The sequence below is a fragment of the Austrofundulus limnaeus genome, unplaced genomic scaffold (assembly GCF_001266775.1).
Source record: "Austrofundulus limnaeus strain Quisiro unplaced genomic scaffold, Austrofundulus_limnaeus-1.0 Scaffold15, whole genome shotgun sequence".
Lineage (NCBI taxonomy): Eukaryota > Metazoa > Chordata > Actinopteri > Cyprinodontiformes > Rivulidae > Austrofundulus > Austrofundulus limnaeus.
Window position 1 is genome coordinate 1,830,347 of NW_013952417.1, and position 3,490 is coordinate 1,833,836.

The following is a 3,490-nucleotide window of genomic DNA, read 5'->3' on the forward strand; positions in this document are numbered from 1 at the left end:
CAAACTCACTTGTGGGTAATACTTGGCTTGACCCACTTATAACCACCACTAAAGTACGTCCAAAAGCACGGTTTGAACCGAAAATGGAGACACATTTGGCTGACCTTGAATCGATGAGAACTGTTTATATAGGCACACCTGTAGAGAAGGAGCTAAAGAGATGCTGATGCACTGGGTCCTAAACAGACTCCTCAATCATTCTACAACTCTGTGGCACACAAGGTCTACAAGATGTTGGACACAACATGAGCCAAATTTGACATGCATAAATGGTCTTGGACCCTGGTCATAACTGCTTTGCAGTTCTAGCTACCTTTGAATTCATTATGGTTAAATGCAATGTTGCTTCTCCTCCCTATTGTGCATCATTTGCTTTTCAAAATTTTCAAACTTAAAAAAATTATAAACTGAAATAATAAACATGAAAGTCAAGTTTCATTCTTTATTTCAGTTCAAGTGGAACCCTTTTGAACCAGCAATAGTACAAGTTGACTTCATGTCTTACCAGATGCTACAAATGACAAATGCATTACTCTATTCTATTACATCAAACAGTTAAGRGGAGTTTATTCCACAATGATGTATAAAGACATTTAGTGACCAAAGGARATGATAAATGCATCATGCTGAGAGATTAATGGATGTACCTTCTGTTTCTTGAAAAACAAGTCGTTGTCTTGTTCAACACCTCTTCTCATCAGGCATTCTATACACTCAATGGTCACGCCACTAAAGTGGTGTCAAATGATAAAGTAAATGTCCTGAAGCTACTGAAACTTACTGCAGCATAAAACTTTGATAGCAATACACTTCCCAGGCGTCTATACTAGGCTGTGGGGTTGACGATCTTGCCCATGAAGACAAAGCTCCTTGTTGAGTGTTCCAGGATGAACACCATGAAGGGTCTGTTCAGTTCTATGACTTCAGGCAAACTCATGGGCATGATTTCAAGGGTGGTGGCAGCTGCTGCCTCTGTGCCTGTTTCATCCACACTTAGCACAGCCTGGTGGGAGACCTGCAGAGAACCAGCAGAAATCAGTCTACAGTCTAGTTCAAGGGAAAAAACATTTTTAGATGCAAAACATTTGGTCCTGACAGCATCCTCTCCACCGTTTGTTCATCCTACCTTTGACACTTTAAGCTTGACATCTTCAGATATGCCAGAGAAGTCAGCTTTCTCTCCAAAAGCATCCACTATTCCCATTTCCTTCAGGGTCTCACCCAGAGATGCTTCGGCCGAAATGGAAAACTTTGGCATTGAAAGATTTATATTGCTRTAGAAACCAAAGAGCCATAAATTATGAAGCACAAACCGTGCTATTCATGCAGCAATTTTCAACCATAATGCCTTTTGCAAAATAAATAATATTTTTCTTACTTCTTGTAGAGAGAATTGTACCAACTCCTGATGTGGTCCTTACTGATAAAGCCCTCCACTTCTTTCATCTTTCCTTCATCAGGCAGAACAATCATCATGGAGGTGTTGCCTTTGTAGGGTAGAACAACAACGGTGACGAACTTGGCATGGTCCCGATAGTAATCAAAGCGTCCCGTCTTCTTCATCATGTCAACCTCAACTTTGGTGTTTTCATCCACATGGAAGTCCCTCTTGGTTGTTAGGTTGCCATTAAATGGTTTTTCCCACTGTCCTATGAGAAAGTTTTGAGTTAGTGTTATTATTTAGAAATTATTTTGTTTTTGTAAGATTTCATTTTAGGAGTTAGTTATTCTGTTTCACACAATCCTTACATTTTTTGTCTTATTATGTTAAAGAGAAGACTCAGGGTCTTCACGACAGTTGGATGTCCACACATTTCAGTTACCCATCCTTACCTCTAAAATAGACCCAGTTGATCAGAACCATGGCCATTTGTGGGTCCAAGTCCTTCACCAGATCTTTGATTTTATCATGGGTTTTAGTGGCGATGTGTTGATTGATTTGGTTTTTTGCCTCATCAGGTTTCTCAAAGTCCACATTAAAGACCTCACCAGTGTAGAACTGCTTGATATCATTCAGAAAAGCTGGCAAAGGGTTGAAGCCCGTGCGCACAGCAACAGAGTTGCCAACTTCCAGCTTCTGGTTCTCTTGACTGTGGTTGAGCATGTGGAAAGCATGCTCGTAGGCTTCATTGACCCGTGCCTGGTCCAGGGTGCTGTAGCCCAAGCTGGAGAACAGCTGTGTGTGCGTGTCACCACGGGCCCCTACAGACAGCATGGACAAAGCAGTGGAGATACCCAGCGGTGAGTAGAAGATGTTCTGTCCAGCAGCAACCTTGGCATTTAGATGTTTATAGAGGGTGAAGGCAAAGTCTGCATTATGAGGGGAGAGAACATGGCAGGCCATTTCACCCTCATGGCTGTGACTGGAATCATGGTGGTGATGGTGATCTGCCCAAACTACAGCCAGCAGCAGGGCTGCCAGAGCACAACTTGCAAAGATACGACACATCTTTCAAAGCCTGTTGATGGAAACACAGCAAGTCAAAAGGAGTAATTAGAATATGTGTGTGTGGGTGTGTATGTGAGTGTGTACTTGTTTATGCTGCAGAGTGAGGACCACTTGCACAATAGTTACTATCAAAGTGAGGTCTTTCTGTGTAAAGTGAGGTCCTTTTCCCGGTCCTCACTTTTTTGCAGCTCTGCTGTTCTCTACTAGTTAGGKTTAGAGGTATGGTGTGAATAAAATTTTGATTAAGGTTAGTGTTAGGAATAGACTAGTAATGGTCAGTGTTAGGGAAAATGTCTGTAATGCAGTTACAAAAATGAATGGAAGTCAAAACAAAATCCACAATTTGATGCAAGTATGTATATTTGATGTGTGTGTGTGGGGGGGGTGTACTACTATGTCGGGACCATTTTTAGCATACACAACTATTTGTGGGGACCGACTAAGCCTAATCCACATGGGTCAGGGGTTATGTTTAGGACTAAGTTGTGAATTATGTTTAGGTTAGACTTAGGGTTAGTTATGTACCTGTGAGGTTAGATTCAGAATAAGGGGCCAGGGTTACAGAGATGCAATATAATAATAAGTCAATGCAATGTCCCCATAAAGATAGCTGTGCTAGACCGTGTGTGTGTGTTTTCAGATAAAGCGGACAATATTTGAGTAAATGACTTGCTTACCTTCACTGTCCTCTTTGCTGCAGAAAGCTTGTCAGACACTCCCTGTTTTTATACAGGAGCTCAGAGAAACAGCTGACAGTTTGGTCAATAATTAACAATGATCCAACTCTCTTCTCTGTCCTGTCCTATGAGTCTATCAGTCCTTATGTAACAATACACTCAGTACAAAAGTCTAGTAAAGAAATGAATAAAATTACAAGGTTGCAATAGCTTTTCTACTCATTTCTGATTTTAAACCCATCACCTTTATAAAATGATCAGTTCTATATTTTACATCTCTCCAGCCTCATAACGTAATAATAATCCCTCAATGATCAAACACACACACACACACACACACACACACACACACACACACACACAC

General features: G+C 41.1%; 1 protein-coding gene across 1 annotated transcript; it reads right to left on the minus strand.

Annotated features, from left to right (window-relative positions):
• Nucleotides 1-428: 428 nt before the first annotated feature.
• LOC106513824 (alpha-1-antitrypsin homolog) lies at nucleotides 429-3,146 on the minus strand. The gene is made up of 5 exons (XM_014002835.1): nucleotides 3,127-3,146; nucleotides 1,834-2,459; nucleotides 1,379-1,649; nucleotides 1,127-1,274; nucleotides 429-1,015 (listed from the first exon to the last, which is right to left on the minus strand). The coding sequence occupies exons 2-5, from the start codon at nucleotides 2,447-2,449 to the stop codon at nucleotides 827-829; spliced, it is 1,224 nt and encodes a 407-aa protein (XP_013858289.1). The 5' UTR covers nucleotides 2,450-2,459; nucleotides 3,127-3,146; the 3' UTR covers nucleotides 429-826.
• Between the last annotated feature and the right edge of the window lie 344 nt (nucleotides 3,147-3,490).